Source organism: Aythya marila (genome assembly GCF_965140915.1).
Source record: "Aythya marila genome assembly, chromosome: 3".
Classification (NCBI taxonomy): Eukaryota; Metazoa; Chordata; class Aves; order Anseriformes; family Anatidae; genus Aythya; species Aythya marila.
In genome coordinates, this window is record NC_139044.1 from 100,027,606 (window position 1) to 100,048,486 (window position 20,881).

Here is a 20,881-nt window from a genome sequence, read left to right on the forward strand (position 1 = left end):
TGGTCTAAACTTTTGGGTTTAGACTTGTGCGGTGCCAGGAGTTGGACTTGATGATCCTTAAGGGTCCCTTCCAACTCAGGATATTCTATGATTCTATGATTCTTTTCATGACTCAGCACAATCTCCTCTTTAGGTACATCATAATGCAAAGCTGATTACAGCAATATTAACATCTAGTAATCTAAAATCTAGTAACATGTTTACTAGTTTACTGTTTCTCATTAGTTTTATTATGTATAACATTGTTGCTTTCCACCGGGAACCTAACAGAAACTCACAATCTTTCAGTGTTAGAGATATGTGTGTATGGTCATACATGTTGTTCACGTATTCCATCTAACAAGCTTTTGTCACATACCAGGTCTTATTTTTCTTGTACATAATAAAAATCAGTGTAGTGAATTCAGAAATATACTAAGCTAAACCCCACATTGTAGATGAGAGAGACCATAAGAAAGCAGTAGTCTTTCTTCCTGATGGTAATTTTCTAATCGTACTATACTGTATATGCACAATGCTTAATGTATTTCCAGAAAAGTACAATACAATAATGTGTAAGTTTTGATAGAACTACTCAAATATACCAGCTTTTGATACTTCATTTTAATTTCCAACACAAAGCCAAGGAACAGCCCCAGAATGTCTAAAACTCTCACTGTGAAGATTACTGATTTGGCAAATGCTACAGGGGGATCAGAAAGAAAACACAAGGAAAAAGATTTTAGATCATGTAACAACTTGCACTATGGCAGCAGAATATTATTTTACAAAACAAAGTTACTGAGTATGGGAGGTCATTCCCTGTAATGAAAACTTTAATCATATTGCAACCAAATGATTCTTACTTGAATTCAACCTAAAGGAATAAAGTGAATTTACTCATAGTATTTCAAGTCTCTGAATCTTTCTCAAAATATATCAGTAGCAGATCAAGAGTTTAATTCTAATGACTAAAAAAAAATAATCTATTGTACAGGAGACTAATTTCAGGGCTGCACCAAGCACATGTGTTTCATGACTGTCTTTACCCTCTCAGCATCCTAATCTTGCTCTGTCATTGCTTTCCTTGGATTACCACCAGGAAGTTGACAGTTGCTTTGTTTCAAAGGCACAGAATGGAGCAGATACAAGGTGGGACTTCTTCATGCATTGTCTAGTCTCAGAAGTCTAGAAGTAGTCAACTACAGACAAGGTATTCCATGAACCTGGATTCCTGAACTTGTGGAATGATGTCGATAAAGAACAAATGTGGAATCAAGTGCATGGCAAGGCAATTCAGGACTGGATCTATCTGAAGAGCCAAGGAAAGTGAAGAAACTGCGCAAGACCAGGCTGTATGCAAGTATTACATAATTTCCATCAAGAGATACTTCACCTGTTGGCCAATTTTGGGGGGAAAAATGTCCAACACTAAGAACATTTTCAAATAAACTTATACTTAGAGATAAGAGTACATTTAAATATTCTTTTGTGACCCTACATGTATTTTTTCCTATCACCTAGGAGAGAACAGTGAATAGATGATTTATGTGTCATAAAGAATCTATCTACATAATTCATTAGCTCATTCTTTTTTTCTTGGAAATGGATTCGTAACTATCCTGCATAAGAGAAGTGCTATAGTTCTTTGAATAAAATCTTCATACTGGAATCTTCAGCAATTAATCTAAACAATATATCTATTAAGAAGAAATCATGTTTACTTGGAAATGTGGCCCATTTTATTTTAACTGAAAAGCATTCATTATACAGTGCAAACAGTTCTTTGGTAAATTTACTGATTAAAATAAAAACAACAAAGACTTTGCTTTAGGTAACATTAAAAAAAGAAAATAAATATGTAAATTTTGCAACATATTACAGCAATATTCTCACAGTGGATACTGAGAAAATGGTCATCTAGCCATTGGCCACTGTTTCAGAAATGTTAAAATTAATGCTGATTCTGCAGACATGACAATAAAACAAGCACAATCCATGACTGTTTACACTTTAAACTGCATAAAGACATGTTTTTCCTGAATGGTTTATAATCAGATGGACAGAGGAAAATAACTCAAAATTACACTTATTTAAGCATATCCAGACTCCTAAGCCCATTTTATATACCATATGAATAAACAGTGAACATTGAAGAAAGCCTCCCTCTTTATTCTGGAGGCTGAAGAAAATGAACAATCGGATATATGTTACTATTTTATAATGTATAAATGGAAACTCTTTTCTTCAATACGTGGAAATTTTGAGAAAGTTTATTTAATATAAAATTGGAATAAAAGAATGTAAGTAGTAACCAGCTGGATGTATTACTGATTTATGTATCTATTTAGACAGTTAAATTATATTTGGTTCAGCTCCGCAATCCTTCCTCTTTGAGGAATTCCTGCTATAGGTCAATGGGAGTTCCATCTGAGTTGGACTTATAGGACGAGACATGTGGTTTGGACTCTCAGTAAAAGTCAACAAAATACCAGAGTATCAAAGAAATACAGGAATGACAGCCTCTAGATATGATACTCAAACATGCTCGCCACACACAATTTCTGAAAGTATTAAAATAGAAAATTACATAAGTCAAAACATTGTATATAAAATCAATTAAAATATTCTAAAAAATATAAATTGCAGTTCTATGTGTACCTTCTACCACACATCTTTAACACACCACTCACATGTACATATTGTTCTTACTATAGTATGAAATGATTTTCTTTAGCAAGCTTTAAAGATACACCGGAGTTTGAATGTGTGGCATGGTATCTGATTATCAAATTTGAAATTATTAATGTTAGTAATCAGAGAAATTATGTGCCAAAATATAATACCAGAACTTATTTAGTTGTGCTAGGTTAGTTATTAGACAGGTATTTGACTTACCATGCAATAATTAAGTATTCAGTTTGTTTGCATAATCTGAAATGTTTAAGATGAGAATGTTAAATTTTGTGCAGAGTTCTTTGATTCCAGATCTCTGCTCCCTCGGTTTGAACAAAAAATTCAGAAGTCAGTGAAAACCTGAAGAGCTTGGTTCATGTTAGTCCTAACTTGGGAATTAAGGACAGAGCCATAAATTCTAAAATATTAAGTAATTAGGGAGAGAATAATTTCTGAATAAACAAAAAACAAACAAACAAACAAAAAACTGTAAAATGAGGTATGATAGTTGTCCTTCACTGAATATAATATATAAGTCCTGGTCAAAAATATGCAGTTTGTATTCTAAAAAGTATACAACTTTGAAATGCTAGTGTAGACATATACTCTATTATGTTAAACATTTATTAAATGGGAACTAAAGTCCATTGGCAGACCATTTTTAACATGAATGATAAAAATATGAGGTAAAAATATATATGCATTAGATGAAATTGAACAAAAAAATAAAAATCAAATACCTTGTCAGAAAAAGTAGTCAATCCACAATTAATCATGATGCTTGATTTAGATTCTTTTTTTTTTTTTTTTTTTTCAACAAACAGTGCCACAATATAATCAGGAACATATGTCTATTGACAATATGCACAGAAAGTCAGTAGGTATTTTTGTATATAAAATGGCATGTGACGTGGTTTCACATTCTCAAAACAGGGCCATACAAATATGTGAGCTGATCTGAGATTAAGAGAAGCATGCTTAGAAACGGGACTGGATGGTCATGTTACAATGATTTAAAATAGATGAAACAAAAATAAGTTGCCAAGCAATTACATATGTTTTGACATAAAGATTATGTTCATGTTAAGATCAAATGCTACTCTGCCATGTGTGTTTTCCTAAAATGAGGAACACTGTCAATTATACCTGTAATATACATTCAATTGCTTTTTCTATCTTCCAATTACATTTACTCATGTTCCCCTAGTAATTCCAGCCTTTCTAGTTCGAAAATATTGAATAATTTTGCTCAGTGAACAAGAGAATGTTGAAAGGTGCACTCTGTTTTTCTTTATTTTCTTGATGGTCCATACGTAGAAATGATAGTGTGATTCAACAGCATTTCCATGCATATGTGGTTTGCAGAAACTGGTCCTCTATTGCATTGGTTTGGGTACAGTGAGTGACCTTTTGCTTTCCCATCATTTACTAAGTAATAATAAAGAGCTAAATTTCAAGTCAGACTGGAACTGAAAATGGAACTTTCAACATTACTAATCATAGATGGGGGAAAAGTGTTCATTTTAGCCTAAGTCTGAAGCCCAGTCATTTTGGATACCTAAAACTACCTGACAGTGTTCTCTTAAAGTAGCACCAGTTTTTAGTTTGTCTAACCTGAGAAGCTTAACACACAATTAACTTTGACCTGTTTGCTAGTTTCCCTTTCATTAATTTTTGCATTGTGATTACCTTCATGGGCAGAAAATACAATGATACATTATGTTATACTGTTACAGCACCATTAGAATGTTGTAATCTTGATTTCTTGCTGTTTTAAGCCTGTAGTTTTTGCCATCAGCAGGCATTGATACAAAGAGTATGCACCCTAAAATTTAAAAAAAAAAAGAAGACTTATGGCTTCTTTTTATTAATATTTTCTTTTAAGCAGACTGGACAACAAGCTCCTTTAATCTTCACAGGAGCTTCACAGTCAGCTGGCGGGCACGACTCCACAAAACAGGTAATCTGACCAACCTGTGTTGGGAAAACAAGGAATGAAACCAGACCATACTTAGCTACATTTTCCAATCAAGAAGTATCTTTTTTCCCATTATTGAAGCATGTGTTTTCATTCATCCCCTCTAAGATCTTGGTTATTAAAAAAAAACTTCATATAGTTTACTTCAGTATCAATTGATATTGAGAAGGCTTTTTGTATTATACCTTCTTATTATGCCTTATAGTACCTTCTACATTATACCTGAACAGTATGTCATCTTATTTAACATTCAGGCATGAAACTGGGATGCCAAGTGCCCCCATATTTCTTTGACTACATTTTTTAAAATGCTAACATAATAAAAGAAAATGAAAATTTAGCAATAAGCTAGATATGCTTTTATTGTTTTTCAAGGATTTTAATAGACTTTTTCAAGAAGTGCAATTAATTTTGTAGCTAATTTTGCCAGTACCATCCATAAAAATGGAAATATAATAAATATTAAAATATTTAATATTTAATAAATGGAAATATAATAAATGTAAACAAGAGGTGGATTTAAAAACATTGTAATGGGCAGGGATATGAGAACAGAATCTCTTTTTGCACCAAATAACTGAAGTACATACTTACTTTGCATTCACACACAGTACAAGGGTCCCTTTTCCAGGTTTCATTGCTGGAATATGATTTACCCTTTTCATCAGTGCAATCAGTTTTACTGAGGCGTGATTCAAGTTTTTTTATCTGTAAGTATTAAAAAAATGAGTAAAAGCAAAGTTTTTATTTGTGCAAGGTATTCTGTCTTCTCTCTTATGCTATGCCATGTATGATAAATACTTGTCTGGGTTTTTCTTCTGACTATCTAGTTTGCATAATGCTAAAAACCTGGAAATGTGTAATGAATATGTAAACAGACTTTCAAAGGAAACCTAACAAAGGATACATCTTTCCTACCATTGGAATATACATCTTGAACGTACAAAGACATGCAAACTACATCTGACAGAATCACAGAATCACACAGAATTTCTAGGTTGGAAGAGACCTCAAGGTCATCGAGTCCAACCTCCAACCTAACGCTAACAGCCCTCCACTAAACCATATCCCTAAGCTCTACATCTAAACGTCTTTTGAAGACTTCCAAGGATGGTGACTCCACCACTTCCCTGGGCAGCCTGTTCCAATGCCTCACAACCCTTTCAGTGAAGAAGTTCTTCCTAACATCTAGCCTAAAACTCCCCTGGCTCAACTTAAACCCATTCCCCCTCGTCCTGTCACCAGGCACGTGGGAGAACAGGCCAACCCCCACCTCGCTACAGCCTCCCTTGAGGTACCTAAAAAGAGCGATAAGGTCGCCCCTGAGCCTCCTCTTCTCCAGGCTGAACAAGCCCAGCTCCCTCAGCCGCTCCTCGTAGGACTTGTTCTCCAGGCCCCTCACCAGCTTCGTCGCCCTTCTCTGCACCCGCTCAAGCACCTCGATGTCCTTCTTGTAGCGAGGGGCCCAAAACTGAACACAGTACTCGAGGTGCGGCCTCACCAGAGCTGAGTACAGGGGGACGATCACCTCCCTAGCCCTGCTGGTCACGCTGTTCCTAATACAAGCCAGGATGCCGTTGGCCTTCTTGGCCACCTGAGCACACTGCTGGCTCATATTCAGCCGACTGTCCACCATCACTCCCAGGTCCTTCTCTGCCTGGCAGCTTTCCAACCATTCCTCTCCCAGCCTGTAGCTCTGCTTGGGGTTATTGCGCCCCAGGTGCAGGACCCGGCACTTGGCCTTGTTAAACTTCATGCAGTTGACCTCAGCCCATCGGTCCAGCCTATCCAGATCCTCCTGCAGAGCTTTCCTACCCTCAAGCAGATCGACACACGCACCTAACTTGGTGTCATCTGCGAACTTACTGAGGGTGCACTCGATGCCCTCGTCCAGATCATCGATGAAGATATTAAAGAGGACCGGCCCCAGCACCGAGCCCTGGGGGACGCCACTAGTGACTGGAAATATATACTGACGTATATATATACTAAGGCAAATATAAACTTTCCAAAAAGTCTGAATGAGAAGGAGCTAAAAACCCCCATAACCTTAATTTAAAAAGTTATCTTGGATCTTTGACTGTATTTTTTTTTCTTAATGATGAAAAATAGGGGTTATATGATTAGTATAGCTAATTGTTAGTTAGGTTGTGTGCCATTTGAGAACAGTAAAGGAACCATCTTTAAAAATCCCTTGTCCTTTTGACATCCAAAAAAGACAGAAAAACAGAATGAAATGTAATAAGACTTAACTTGGCCTACCAAAGCATTTCCACTGTCAGAGCACTCATTGATGATGAGTGTAACAAAGATTAAATAATGCCATCAAAGATGGAAGCAATCTGCTATGTAAATAAATACATGATGTATATTTATAAATTACATTGAAAAGCTAAAGCTTACTTTTCTAGGCAAAATCTTTGGCCTATTTTGGATTTATCTGTCCTATACAGTATCCATTTTTGAAACCAAGTTCTTATATTATTTTGATATTGAGTCATTATGTCTGAGTTATTCTGAATAAGGAAGCTATGCTGCATCGTAAAAGTAAGTGATCTAGATTTTAACTATGGCAATCTGGCATATGATTTCTTATGGACTCCACATTTTAATCATAGTTTTACTTAGATTCTATTCCCTGAGCATAGACTTAAATTTAGAGTATAGACTTAGAGCACTGATTCTATGCACGATGCATTGCATTTCAGATTTAAAAAAGAGATTTTTTTTCAACTACACACAAATTTTTAGGGCAAGATTAATCTCATGTTTAGAATTCAATGTTTACAGAAAGCTTCAGGTTCAAAAGTCAAAAAGATCTATAGAATAGATCAAATAATATTTTAATATGATTTCAGAAGAATATAGAAATAAAGAATAATCACACACCATGTTCTGTGTTGTGTTTTGTTTGAGATACTATGTGGTGGTTTTTGGCTGCAGTGGATGTCTAAATATTAAAAACATAAGACAAGTGATGTTAGGAGAACATTGTAAATTAAATCTAGAGTTAGAAACTATTCTGTATAGCACCTTACCTGGTTTCTGAGGCTTGAAATAGTTTTTTGCATTTCCAAAACAAATTCTTTGAAGTCATTCGCTATGGGCATGTTTGCATTTTCATCAGATGCTGAGGTGGCATTACGAAAATATTTACTCTGTTTCACAGAACTGCAAGAAATTGATGCCATGTCAATTCACCTAGCTCATTTCTCTGTCTTGATATTTTAGAACACTTAGCACAAATGTAAAGAGGAACCAATAAGTGTAGGCAGTTGGCCACACTGAACACCAGTGAGCCACAACAGTACACCAGACCCACCAGTGCTGATGACAGCCTCAGGTCAGGTGAGTTATGAATTACTGTTGATGTCACTAGTGACAATGAGTTTCTTCTGCTGAGAAGAATAATGTATGTACACAATGCATGGGGAAACACTAAGTTGTCATTTGTGACACTGTAGAACATCACCTTAAATCATTGGGAAAAGAGCCTTAGAATCTCTTGAGCCTTAAATAGAAAAGCAGACTAAACTGAAAGAGCTTTAAAAAGTGTTACTTCAAAACATGAAATTCACCTTTCACATTAAGATTCATAGTTTTTTTTCCTATTTACTCATTAGCAAACAATGTATTTAAAGAAATGTCTTTAAAAATAAGTTGGTTTTCATAAACAGGTGGGAAAAAGCGCTTTTAGATATAGACACGTTCCTGTGTCCAACGTGATTAACATTTGAAATGAATGCTGTTTATCATAGACAAAGTCTAGAGTATTCTGACTATAGCACTTCTAGCATTTTCCTGATAAGCGTCATACAACACTAACTTGTGTTACTTGATTCTCTCTGTTGATGGGAAAAATGTATACAGTTATGAAAGGAACTGTCTATAATATATAATACATTATTTGGCAAGATTTAAAAAAACTAATGTATTCAAAACCAGGAAAACACTAATTACACTTATTACATTAAGATCTCTGAATCCATACAAGCATTCCTATTCTGTTAGCATGTCTTCCCCAGAGCTAAGGGATACCCAAAGAATGAACAGGCAAAGTACTCTTTTCTATATTAGGACTCATGATTTATCTTCCTGTATAAATTAAAACTGCACTTATTGGCAGGTGTTCAAGCTACTTAGTTTCCCATACTTTTTCATCTAAATTAAAGAAAAAGAACTCAAAACAACATAACATGCCAAAGTTCAAGTAAACCAGCTGCTATTTTGTAACTAAATGTTTAATCTTCCCCACCTGCTTATGTTACTGAAAATGAGGAGGAAAAAAAGAAAAAAAGATCTCACCAGAAATGTAATTTAAATACATAAGAATTGACAAGAATGTTAAAAGAATGTTGTTGCTCTAGCTTTTTTTATGCTTTAAATAAAGTATTGTAACTTTACAATTTTGTAGTCCTAATTAACACTTTGACTGTTGTAGATCTATGAACTTCATTTCTGAAAAAGTTAACAGTGTGTTAACAAAAACGAACTGTTTCTCAGATACATGTTTATATGTTTATATTTTCTTGCTTACGTTTTTATGCAATTTAACCCTTCTGCAGCTTTATATAATTATGGGACTAATTTTTTAAAAAAATGAATTACATTAATTTGTAAATTCAATGGCTTCTAGCTGTTCACTTGCATAACCACATGAAACATCCTCATTCAAGGGTTCCTTCCAATGAGTCTTTCTTTTCTTCTTCTATTGTCTCTAAGTAAGCTTAGACTTAGCTACTGCCTTTTCTTGTTTAAGATTAGAAACCTTTTACTCTTAACATCTAAGGGCTCTGTTTCTTCAGAACAACTTCCTACCAATTAATTGAACTATAATGCTGGTGTATCTTCAGTACATTCAATTGAATATTTGAAACTGCTGAAATAAACATAACTTTCTAAATATCTATCCAGATACTTTCCTTGCCTTGAGTGGGTAGACTCTGGCTGAATATGAACCAATGTTCTTCTCAGTCAAGCAGATAATTTTATTTGCTAAAAGAACACATATATATGGAAACAATGAAGAATGTTCGGTTAAATAAGAGAGTGAAGGATCTCCATTTATTTTCTTTATAAAGTGTCCAAGCAGGACTCATTTCATCACACTAAATCAAAGATAAGTTTTGGTTCCTTGGAAACTGTAGGGACACTATGTAGATTATTTGTGACATTGTGGTTTACTTCCTTGCTTGAGGATTGAATTTTGAGGACCTTGCTTGAATTTTGAGGACCATAGAGTTATAAACAGCATTGTCTCTCTGCAGCACCCCTGCCCTCCACTGCTTCTTTGAGGTACTAGAAGCAATCTCTATTAATTCTATTAATCTCTATAATAAATGTTTATGTTCGTTTTATCTACACTTGGTTTCCTCTTACTGTAGGAGGACCTGGCAGCTCTGAGCAGAAAAGGAAACAATACAGTCTGGTTGCTACAGGCACAGCAGGGCTGTGGGATTCCAAATCCCTCAAATTACACTTAATACTAGCTTTTTTTCCTGTACAGCACAGGAAGAAGTACTACACTGTGTCACACACAAAGAGACTTAAACAATTTTGAGCTTGTAGTGGCTATGCATGCATAAGTGTCAGAATGAAATACATCAATGATAAACTGAAGAAAGCAGAGACTGGAAAAAAAAGCGGTATGCACTTATAAAGAAATACATCAGTTTCATTCCATTTTGAAAACAAATGCTTTCTCTTACTTTAAAAACAAAACAAAGCAAAAACCCTCTCACCTTACTGTTTTGGAAATTTTCATTTTCTTCAAGGGCTTGTCCTCTTGAAAGCTGTAGTCAAGAGAACGTCTTCCCCGAAAGTGATATGAAAATGCATTAAACTGTCCTCTAGTTCTACAGTCTGAAATTAAGCAAGAAATTAAACATTACAAACCATACTATCATCAGTTAATATATTTTCACAGTATCTTCTGAATTGGCAAAGGCATATCCCTATGGAATCAGCTTGAAGGCAACTGAATATCTCTGAGGAATGCAATACTTAAGTCAGCTGGAAGTAGAAAATTTTATTATTCACAGACCAGCTTTTTTTGCTATGAAACAAAGGAATAAAGATTTTTTTTTTTTCCACAAATGTATCACTACTACTTTAACTGTCCTTTTCATATCCAAAATTTCCACTCTTTTGGCTTTTAACTATTTTCTTCTTTTGGAATGAGATAGTTACATATGGAGGAAAACAATAATAGAAAAAACAGCCTGTTGCTTTCTCATCTATTCCAGGTTTGTTATATTTGGCATTTGAAAGAGAATATTTAATTAAATCCTGAAGAACATCTGCATTCTTTATTGGTTGACCAGCCCTATGTACAAAGGTAAGAGATTTGAAGGTATCACCAGTCACTAAGAACTAAAACACTTTATTCAGTAGAGTAGAAGTCTCAAGCCTGAGGACAATTATAACAGAAATTTTCTCCTAAGATCCAAAGAGGATGACTTCACAGGATGAAGTATGTCTTTCCAGTTATTATTTAGCCTTCCAAAAACAGTGAGTATTTGAAAGGAGTCCCATTTAAAAATAAATAAATAAATAAATAAATGGAACAGCACTTTGGAGAGGAGAGAATAAGAAAATAGAAGTTTTCTTATTTCTGTTTGCAGAAGCTTTAAAAACAAAAAGTCATCGCAGGCCAGGATGTTTCACAAACCAACAGCACATTGAACTATTAGAACCAAAGAGTATGCTAACAAAACAAAATGGAAAGCTGAATAACAGGATCCCATGCATGTATTATCCCAGTTAAGCCTGGTATTAGCAGAATGAGCAATGAAAGCAACTGAATAGGGGAAGAAGATATTTTCTTTGATGTTTCTCTTAACATGCAGCAGAACAAGTTTGGTTCAAAAAGGCAGTAACATCTTAGCAAATACTCTTTTCGAATTTAGCAGTACCTATACCAAATACTTAAAGTATTAACACAAATCATTGCACAAGTTTCAAGTCAAGAAAGAGTCTCAAAACACTGTTGAACTGAGCAATGTGAAAAACAAATGTAAAATTCTTGTTCCATGTAAATTAAAGAAATCATAGAATATCCCTAGTTGGAAGGGACCCACAAGGATCATCAAGTCCAACTCCTGGCACCACACAGGTGTACCCAAAAGTTAGACCATGTGACTAAGTGCACGGTCCAATCGCTTCTTAAATTCAGACAGGCTTGGTGCAGTGACTACGTCCCTGGGGAGCCTGTTTCAGTGTGCGACCACCCTCTCGGTGAAGAACCTCTTCCTGATGTCCAGCCTAAACTTCCTCTGCCTCAGCTTAACACCTTTCCTGCAGGTCCTATCACTGGTAATATATTGGTTGCTCTGTGCTTATATGAAAATATGTATCTTAGATTATTTTTATTGTTTTTGACTTATATTTAAATAAGACATAATCTCTCTGTTACTTTAAAAAAGTTTGTTCATGGTTTGATATTAATGAAGACGGGGGGAAAAAAAAGCCCTGATTAATTTTCAATTTGAAAGCAGTACCTGCAAATCATTCTTGAACAGTTTATCCAGTTTATCAGTTCTCCTTCTCTTTTCCTTCCTTGCAGCATGTTCCCTCCTTGATTAAATTTATTCCCTTCCTCCTATAATAAATGCAGGACTAAAGAACTACATGATATTGGCTGCCAACATATTGTTCATTCTTCTTGTGTGTTCTGCTGCTTCTCACACAAACGTCTTGCTGCTCACTCAGAAACTAAGCTCTTTCAGATGGGAACAGACTGCTGTGTCTGTAAGATACTTGCCATGAAGACATTTTTGATTACCCCTAGATACTTCTATATTTAGTGTGATGAGAAAAGGGTCACTTTGAAGGGTCACTGGAAAAAGAACTAGTTTTGGTCAGAAGAATTTTTTTCTTAAAGCAATCTGTTGCTTAAAATTTTCCTGAATGCCATAGAAATTTTAGCTTCTTTTGGAAGTCATTTCTGAAAAAAAAAAAAAAAAAAAAAATCACCTTTCTTTAATAGTTGCTAAGGTCTTCTCTAGATTTTTCTTTGGTACAAAAGCACAATGGCCTATTCTTTATTTCTCATCCTAAACTGGTGTTTACAATCAAAGCACCAAAATCCTGGGAAGGATTTAGCGCCTTACACTGATAAATATGAGAAACATATGTTCAGGGGCAACTTCAAGTACCCAGACCTGACATTTCTGTAGTTTTTAAGGACTTAAAAGTGTCAAGTTGCCAAATGAACAACTCTAGTTCTTGGTTTCCATTTCAGAGGAATAAGGGAGAAAATTGTTATTGCTGAGAGGTGCAGGACAAAATGCTTTAGCTTTCAGAAAGCCTTAAACAAGAAGTTTATGTGTGTGTGTGTGTGTATATATATATATATTTTATATATATATATATATATATACACATATATATATGTATGTATATATATGTATTATATATATGTGTGTGTATATATATGTATTATATATGTATATGAACATCTTATCAGTACTGGCAAATTAGAAAAATCAGCCTAAAAATCAGCCTAAAGTTCTGCTTAAGTTCTGCTTTTTTTTTTTTTTTTTTTTTTTCAATCTACCTAAAATTTGCCCAAATTAGCTATAAGCAGACCAATTCATTTTCTGTACAAAAAATGAACAGGAAAATAAAGGAGAACCTTAGGTTATTGAAATAAGGAAAAAAAAAAAAAGGCAAATATAATCTTCTCAGAAGAAAAATTTAAAAAAAATAGTTTTAGAAAGTTATGCAGATTAAAACCACATATCTTTGGACTACAAAGAACAATCAGAAAAGGTGGATTCAGACAGACAGATAATACATGGGCTAAATAGAAATTTGCAAAGCAAGAAATTTGCCAATAACTGATCTGTACATAAGACTGTGATGGTATAAGTGTCTGAGAAAGATAGTAACAGTTCACAAATAAAGAGACTCAGACTGCCTTGTTTTGTTACAAATCACTGAGACACCTACATTAAGATGCTTTCCTACAAATGCTTCTTTTACAGTCAATGGGCAGAGTAAAAAAAAGGCAAAGTAAAAAGGAGATTGCAGCCTGAATTGTCCTGTAGAAACACCTCTTTCTATACTGCCTGCAGTTGACTTCAAGAGACTGGGGTCTTACCTCTGGGGTTCTGGAGTGTTTAAATGGAATAAATGTCAGCCTACTGCTTCCCCTTGCTTTTCACTAGCTACAGGAACTACTGGCATGAGAATCCTGCTAGCAAAGATGCAGTACTGTCAGAGGACAGAATTGTAGAACTGTATGCTACTCACCATAGGTAGAAAAAATACTTTTCTTGATTGGATGAAATATTAAAAAAATATATACATTGATTCTCTTAATAAAATATGTTATCATGCAGATATGATGGACTATAATAAACAAAATTCTGTTCAAAGAAAAAATAAGGTTTTTAAATGGTCTTAAAAGGTCTTTAAATCTCAGACCATGGAACTTCATTTTAGTAGTCTGATATACTTAGAAGTTTTCTGAGGCTAATAGACACTGTCTTTAAATGTACATTTAAATGTAAGAAGATACATTTAACCATAGAAGACACATATAAATAAGATATGACAAAAGCAAACCTCAAGATCTCTGTGAAAAGAAAACATGGCCAGGCATGAATTGTATTTTGATATTTTGAAGATCTCTTGGTAAACAATTTTCAATGTTACAAAAGAACTTGCATTCTCACCTTGAGACTGCTGTTAACATTTCAAAATTTGTAAAGTCTTCCACAACATTTAGTGCCTAGCCCAGTGTTAGTTGGTATTTTCATTGAAGACAAAAGGGCATAATAAGAAGAACGTAATAAGATATAATATTAGAAGTAAAAGTCAGACAAGCTGTAGCTTGGAATAAAGCACAATAGTTAAAACAAATAGTTGACGCCTTCCTGAAAGACATGCTTAAATTAAAGAGATGAATGTGGTCAATGCAAACATAAACTATGACATAATTCATTGTCTGGTTTTAAAATGCAAGAATCCATAAATTTAGGTCTATCCCACTGGAAGACCATATATAAATGGTCTCAGAGGAAGTATGTGTCTTAACCGGTGGGATTTAAATATGTTTAATCCTAATTTTTATAACAGTGTCTTCCAGAATTAATCCAAAAAGATCATTATCTGATTCAGAAGATATGTTGGTTGCTAACTGACAAACTGCTAAGGAAAATTGTCTTCCTAAACCAGTTTATACTTAGGGGGGTAAATTGTGCCTTGACTGAATCACTTCCTACTGGGTTATTATTTGACATTAAAAAAAAAAAAAAAAGAAAGAAAGATTAAAGATATTTTTCATTATGATTTATACAAATTGTGCAAAACTTTTAAAGACTCACAATGGACAACATTTCCACTTTACATATTTTGAGTAAAACCATGTTTCCATTTGAGCCACTCTGTTTGCACATAATCTCCGTTCTTCTTTTTTTTTTCATGTAAGTCATCTCAGAAACATTTGTCATGTTCAGAATAATATGCTCATCTTTGAGGGAAGAGATAAAAAAAGTGGAAATAAAAAGTCAGTAACAGTAATCACAGAAACTATACTGAGTACTTTTTAAAAAGTCCTTTTTACACTAAGCCTGAAATAAAGCACTAAAAGTGCTTCTTTGGAAAATCTGAAGTTTGGATGCTCTTTGCTGAAACAAAGAGCTGCAATAATTCTTCAGTAACTTCTGTCTCCAACAATATTTTCCAACAACATAAAGAAAGATAGAAAGTGAAGGAAACCAGAAGAAAGTCTTGTGTACTTCAGTGGAATTCATGTGTTTTTTTTTCCACACCATAAACTAGCAATTCTGTTGTGTGATTTGTTAACTGAAATGTAAAGGTAAACTGGTATTGTTATTATAAAAAGGAATAATGTTCTGCTTTATAAGAAACAAACACTGGCTTTACTCAAGAAATCTAAGATGTAGCTTTTTGTAACTAAGAAGTTCTATTCTTCATGTGGAAAAGTATTTTGACATTAACAAAACAGGAAGGATAACAAAAACAGATGTTTTTTAACCAAACTAACACAGCTGAACATATGGGTCACTTATTAAACATACATAAAGTGCAATGATATATTTAACTCAGTACACTCTAGAAGAATTTTAATTATAAAATAAGTAGTATTTTAAATATGGAAAATGAATATGGTTTAATTTTTTTCATCTAAATAAACAAACAATAGTAATAAAATCAAAGAAACAGTACTGGAAAATCATCAGTTTAAAAGCCAAACTGCAACATTAAATCTTTTTGCTGGTTCATTTGTTTTACACTTTTAATGACATAAGATTGTTGTCATGGTAAAGACATAATAGAACAATTCTTCATTAGTAACTGTGTCTGTACTAGGTTGAAGGGACATCCTCCATCAGTTTACATTTTACAGTTAAACTGTAAAATTCTTGAATTCTGAGATACATCACTAAAAGACTCTCTGTTCCTCAGGATACTTACTTTTTTTTTTTTTTTTTTTTTTTTTCCCCCCAAAGGAATTAAACATACACTACTGTGTGACTGTGTGACTGCTGTGAGTGTGACTGCTTTCTCAGAAGTACAGTCCACTGGTTCTTCATCCATGCACATCTTTTCACTGAATTTTACTAGCTTATTCAGCAGCAGTAAATCCAAAACAATCAGCAGAAGAAAAGATGAATATCTCAGATCAGAATATCTCAGATCCAGGTACCTCTCATCAGTGTTTCCACATACTACTTGTATTGAAAGTGAGGTTTTTACTCAGTAAATTTTAAGATACTAATAATCATGAACAGATAATACCATTATCCTTTGTAAAATTATTTATTTTTTTTTTTACAGTTAGTAATTTGTTTGATGGTAATTTCTAGATGAGCAGAGTTCCACAGAAAACTTCCTGACAGGTGTTACACAAATCCCATGCAGTGGTATAGGCTTGGGGAAGTGTGGCAGCTGGAATACTGCCTGACAGAAAAGGACCTGGGAGTGCTGGTCAACAACCAGCTGAACATGAGCCAGCAGTGTGCCCAGGGGATCAAGAAGGCCAATGGCATCAGAAATAGTGTGGTCAGAAGGACTAGAGATGTGACTGTACCCTTCTACATGCACTGGTGATACCGCACATTGAGTACTGTGTTCAGTTTTGGTTCATTCACTGCAAGAAAGACACTGAGTTGCTGGAATGCATTCACAGAAGAGCAATGAAGCTGGTAAAGGGACTAGAAAACAGGACATGAGGAGCAGATCGGGGAACTGGGCTCAGGGAACTTAGTTTATTCCAGAAGAAAGGATCTTGTGTGGAGACCTCATAGCTCTCTACAGCTACTTGAAAAGAGTTAGAAGTGGCAAAGTTGTCAGTCTCTTTTCTCAGGTGAGAAATGATATAAGGAAAACAGCCTCAAGTTGTACCAGGGGAGGTTTAGATTGGATACGAGGAAGAATTTATTCTTGTAAAGGGTGGTTAGGTATCAGAACAGGCTGTCCAGTGAAGTGGAGTTGCTACCTCTGGAGGTACTTAAAAGATGTTGTTAAAAGATGCATTTAGAGATGTGGTTTAGCAGTGAACTTGGTATTGTTAGGTTGATGGTTGGACTCAATGATCTTAAGTGTCTTTTCCAACCTAAATAATTCTATTCTATGAAATTCGTGAATCTACTTTTTCAGCCATGAAGATAACAATCAAGTTTCATCATGAGAAGATAATACTGTCAAGGAGAGCTCAACAGAGAGATGTCATCGTCCTCTGAAGAATGTTGTTGTTGATGCTACTGCAAATCATTCCGTAAATCTGTATGATGCAGAAGATACTCTTGGGAAGGGATCTTCTAACTGTGTGAAAGATGCAGTAACATCTGATGTGCTGATGCTTAAACAGAGGTCATTCTGAAAATCTGTATGCAACATGGGTTAGAGGCCAATATTTTGGCTACCAAGCATCATGGGATTCTCGATTTCTTTTGCTACATTACAACAGTGCTAAGTAAACTCTGTTTCTGGGGAAAACTCCACCTATTGCTGAAGAAAAAGTTTTCCCACTGTCCTAACAGCTGAAGGAGATGAAAATGAATAGGAATGTTTGTCCACAAAAAGAGGAAGACAGGAAAGCAGTTATCTACAACATACACTGCTCAAATCTATGTTTACCGTGTGCAGTTTAATATATGAATGATCACTCATTACACAAGGCTGGTGGTAGCTGTTTAGCTGTTTTCACAGAATCACAGAATTGTCTAGGTTGGAAGAGACCTCAAGATCATCGAGTTCAACCTCTGACCTAACACTAACAAGCCCTCCACTAAAACATATCACTAAGTTCAACATCTAAATGTCTCTTAAAGACCTCCAGGGGTGGTGACTCCACCACTTCCCTGGGCAGCCCATTCCAATGCATCACAACCCTCTCAGTAAATAAGTTCTTCCTAATATCCAACCTAAACCTGGTGCAACTTTAGCCCATTCCCCCTCACCAGAGCCGAATATAGGGGGACTATCACTCTATCACTTCCCTAGACCTGCTGGCCACACTGCTTCTTATACAAGCCAGGATGCTGTTGGCCTTCTTGGCCACCTGAGCATACTGCTGGCTCATATTCAGCCAACTATCCACCAATACTCCCAGGTCCTTCTCTGCCAGGCAGCTTTCCAACCACCCCTCTCCCAGCCTGTAGCTCTGCTTGCGGTTATTGCGCCCCAGGTGCAGGACCCGGCACTTGGCCTTGTTGAACTTCATGCAGTTGACCTCAGCCCATTGGTGCAGCCTATCCAGATTCTCCTGCAGAGCCTTCCTACCCTCGAGCAGATCGACACATGCACCTAACTTGGTGTCATCTGCAAACTTACTGAGGGTGCACTCAATGCCCTCATCCAGATCATTGACGAAGATATTAAAGAGGACTGGCCCCAGCACCGAGCCCTGGGGAATGCCACTAGTGACCAGCCTCCAACTGGATTTGACTCCATTCACCACGACTCTTTGGGCCCGGCTATCCAGCCAGTTTCTAACCCAACGAAGCGTACGCCAGTCCAAGTCAAGAGCAGCCAGTTTCTTGAGGAGAATGCTGTGGGAGACGGTGTCAAAAGCCTTGCTGAAGTCAAGGTAGACCACATCCACAGCCTTTCCCTCATCCACCAAGCGCGTCACTTTGTCATAGAAGGAGATCAGGTTCGTCAAGCAGGACCTGCCTTTCATAAACCCATGCTGACTGGGCCTGATCACCTGCTTGCCCTGCAAGTGCTGTATGATGACACTCAAGATAATCTGCTCCATGAGCTTCCCTGGCACTGAGGTCAAAGTGACAGGCCTATAGTTCCCCAGGTCTGCCCTCCAGCCCTTGTAGATGGGCGTCACGTTTTTTATCTTATTTCATTATTAACAAGGAAGGAACATTATTACACTTATTTCCTTTAAAGCTTTGCAGTTACAAGAGATAAAAAGGTGATCTCAAAGAGATTGTTCAGCATGAAAGCTGATCAGTAGCAAGAGAGAATCCATCCATTGGTAGAATGTCAGATGAACAGACAACTCCTTAAAGAGGACACTTCAGTAAAAAAGAATCTTCCCCACTCTTTTCTCTTAGGAAGTTAAATAGCAATGTGCTCCAAATCTGAGTTTGTAACCATGCAATATATCTTAACAAAAAGTGAATATGAATCAAATATCTTCTTAAAATAAAACGAACCAACACCAAACAAAGCATACATTAATACACTAAAATCCACCTGTGTACTGACCTTCACAACAATCTTGCCACATCCTGAGATCCAGTTTAGGAATATCTTCACAGCTACTATATCCATGTGGGAATTCAGCCACCTTAAAGACATCATGTTGTACCCGGGTTATGTTGTCACCATTGTCACACAAAACTCTGGCAAGAGATGTCTGCTTGATCTGAGTGAGTTGAGCAGGCGTGAACACACCCGGGTTCTCATACCATAACCTGTAATCTCACAGAAAAGACAGGTTTTCTAGTGAAAAAAAAAATACAAAACATGCACAGATTTTGCAATACTGTATTCAGAATTAAATTAATTATTCTATAGGTTCAGTTACCAGATATCTTTACATTAGAATAGAATAGTTCAGTTGGAAGGGACCTTCAAATATCATCTAGTCCACTGTCTGACTTCTTCAGGACTAACCAAAAGGTAAAGTATATTAATGAGGGCATTGTCCAAATGCCTCTTGAACACTGACAGGCCTGAGGCATCAGTCACCTCTCTAGGAAGCCTTTTCCAGTGTTTGACCACTCTCAGTGTATGGAGATTTTTCCTAATGCCCAGTCTAACCCTCTCCTGGCACAGCTCTGTGCCGTTCCCTCATGTCCTGTCATCGGTGACCAGGGAGCAGAGACCAGCACCTCTATGCGTCCCCTCCTCAGGGAGCTGCAAAGATCACTGATGCTGCCTCTCAGCCTCCTCTTCTCCAGACTGGACAACCCCAGGGTCCTCAGCCTCTCCTCACAGGACATGCCTTCCAGCCCTATTACCAGCTTTGTTGACCTAATCTGGATGCTTTCAAGTATCTTAACATCTTTCTTATATTTTGGAGCCCAGAAACACACACAACATTTAAGGCAATGCCATATATAACTCTTTGGGTTTGCATTAGCCTGAGCCTATGCTCCTTGGTTCTTTGGCCATAATGGGCACATAGTGGAATGTATCTGAGGGTATGATCCAGATACCTAAAGGTAAGCATTTGGTGTCACTTCAGCCCCACTTTGTTTTGGGTTGAAACTCTGAAAGGGACCAATTTTGTCAACAAAATCTTTGACATATTTTCTTGCTCCATTTTAATGTCTTGGATACCTTCAGACATCTAAAATGCATAGATTTAGATGTCATCTAGACTACCAGGTTCAAGGTTCTTTTAGGGTAGTTTTAGATTACCATAGATTTTTTTCCCAGACAACTTTCCTATAGGTAAAAAAAATATACATACATACATATATAGATAGATAGATAGATTAGTATTATAATATAATATAATATAATATAATATAATATAATATAATATAATATAATAATATAATAATATAATAATATTATAATATAATGTAACAATATATTATTATATATAGTATATTACATAATATATTATATAGAGAGAGAATTGCTGAGAAGATAATGGCTAATCTACACATATTTTAAGATTAAGATAACTGAGATTGTTAAATTTACTACAGAAATTTATTGTATCATTTTCATAAGGTGTTGGATAGTAGCCAATGTAATTCCAAGCACCAGAATCAGAAAAACAGATTAAGGAATCTCCATCTT

General features: G+C 35.7%; 1 protein-coding gene across 2 annotated transcripts in view; it reads right to left on the minus strand.

The window, feature by feature from the left end:
* Positions 1–3,446: 3,446 nt before the first annotated feature.
* Positions 3,447–20,881, minus strand: part of PXDN (peroxidasin) — an 82,373-nt gene continuing 64,938 nt past the window's right edge. For both annotated transcript variants that reach the window (XM_082757302.1, XM_082757301.1), the window contains 5 exons: positions 19,331–19,539; positions 10,375–10,495; positions 7,672–7,804; positions 5,228–5,341; positions 3,447–4,629 (listed from right to left, as the gene is read on the minus strand). In XM_082757302.1, coding sequence (XP_082613428.1) covers positions 4,507–4,629; positions 5,228–5,341; positions 7,672–7,804; positions 10,375–10,495; positions 19,331–19,539 — 700 coding nt within the window. In that variant the 3' untranslated portion in view covers positions 3,447–4,506. The remainder of the gene's footprint in view (positions 4,630–5,227; positions 5,342–7,671; positions 7,805–10,374; positions 10,496–19,330; positions 19,540–20,881) is intronic.